General features: G+C 42.9%; 1 protein-coding gene across 1 annotated transcript in view; it reads right to left on the bottom strand.

The window, feature by feature from the left end:
* Positions 1 to 1,367, bottom strand: part of NMD3 (NMD3 ribosome export adaptor) — a 45,785-nt gene that overhangs the window by 22,795 nt on the left and 21,623 nt on the right. Inside the window, 1 exon segment of the mRNA XM_004675379.2 lies at positions 575 to 578. Within this exon segment, the coding sequence (XP_004675436.1) occupies positions 575 to 578 (4 nt within the window).

Raw genomic sequence — 1,367 nt, 5'->3', positions numbered from 1 at the left:
TTTCTTAGGTCATGCAAGACATGTCATTCATATAAATGAATAACAAATCAGAGGAAAAAGTTAAGCTCAAAAAGTTTATTTTAGAAGATGGCAGCAGAGGGAAGATGCTGAAATCACTACCTCCAAGCTCACAAAGAAGTATAAGACTAACAACGGATTTACACACTAAGATTTTCAACCCAAATGAGGGCACCCTGGACTCACTAGATAGAAGAAACTGAGGAAGACTAAAGCTGCAATTGGGAAGCACGGACAGGAGAGCTCAGATTCTGGAGCGCCCAGGCACTAGGAAGTGCCTCAGACTGAAGGCTTGCTGCTCTTCTGCCCCTAGGGAGGTTTCCTTCTGACACCACTCCTCTCCCAGAGACCTATTTGAACAAGCCCAGTTCTGAAAATTAACTGAGAAGTCTCTGGCGCCACCAACTGGACAAAAATATCACAAGTCACACATACCTGAAATCAGGTAGCTACCAGAATTACCTGGAGAAAATTGTCTGGGCCAGCCTTTGTGCTGGAGGTCCCTAGATTGCAGAGATCCTGGGTGGAAAGAAACCTCAAGAACTTCCTTACTAACCCAACTGCATCAAGGACAAAAAAAAAAAAAGAAAGCCAAACTAAACTGCAGACTCTGGAAAGGGTACTTTGCCCAGTCCTAAGGTACTCCCAGGGGACCAGCCTAAAACCATAAGGACAGGAGGCAATCCATTGTTTATTTGTTTATATGTTTGTTCAGTTTCTTTACTACTCAGCTGGTAGATTTCTGCGCCCTTCATTCTTACACTGGTTTTCTGTCTCCTCTTTCTTCTTCCCCTCCAACATTATTATTTCTTCTGCCTGTTCTACATCTGACACCACCCCTTCCCTTCTTCCCCCATTTAACCTTTACTGCCTATCAGCTTCCTCCCTATTACATTTCATATTATCCTCTCCTTCCCCTAACCTCCCATCTTACTCCTTAGTCACTCTTAACTCTATATTTTGTCAAGACATACCTAGAAGAAGTAATAAATTCAACAGAAAAAAAATCAGCCCATCCAGGCACTTCTTGCAGACACCTTCCAGATACTAGGTGTTACCCAAAGAAGCTGAAGACCACAAGAGACCCCTGTTACTTGGCTGATACTACCAACACAATTCCATAGTGGGGGGCCAGAAAAACAGGAGATATTGAAACAAAACACAGCTTTGAACATCCTCCACAACTGAAGTATCTGGAAGTCCCTCGACCATCCCAGAAAGAATGCAGGCCAATACCAACATATAGAAAGTATTAGAAGATAATGACAGGGAAAAGACAAACAAAAACCCAAGCAAGTCCACAGAGGAAAAATTTACCACAAAAAGGCCAGTTACTAGGCATCACCAAA

This window comes from Condylura cristata, unplaced genomic scaffold (genome assembly GCF_000260355.1).
Source record: "Condylura cristata isolate star-nosed mole 26May11 unplaced genomic scaffold, ConCri1.0 scaffold00003, whole genome shotgun sequence".
In the NCBI taxonomy this organism is placed as follows: Eukaryota; Metazoa; Chordata; class Mammalia; order Eulipotyphla; family Talpidae; genus Condylura; species Condylura cristata.
Note: the sequence above shows the minus strand (reverse complement) of the source record. Positions and strands in the feature narration are given on the sequence as shown.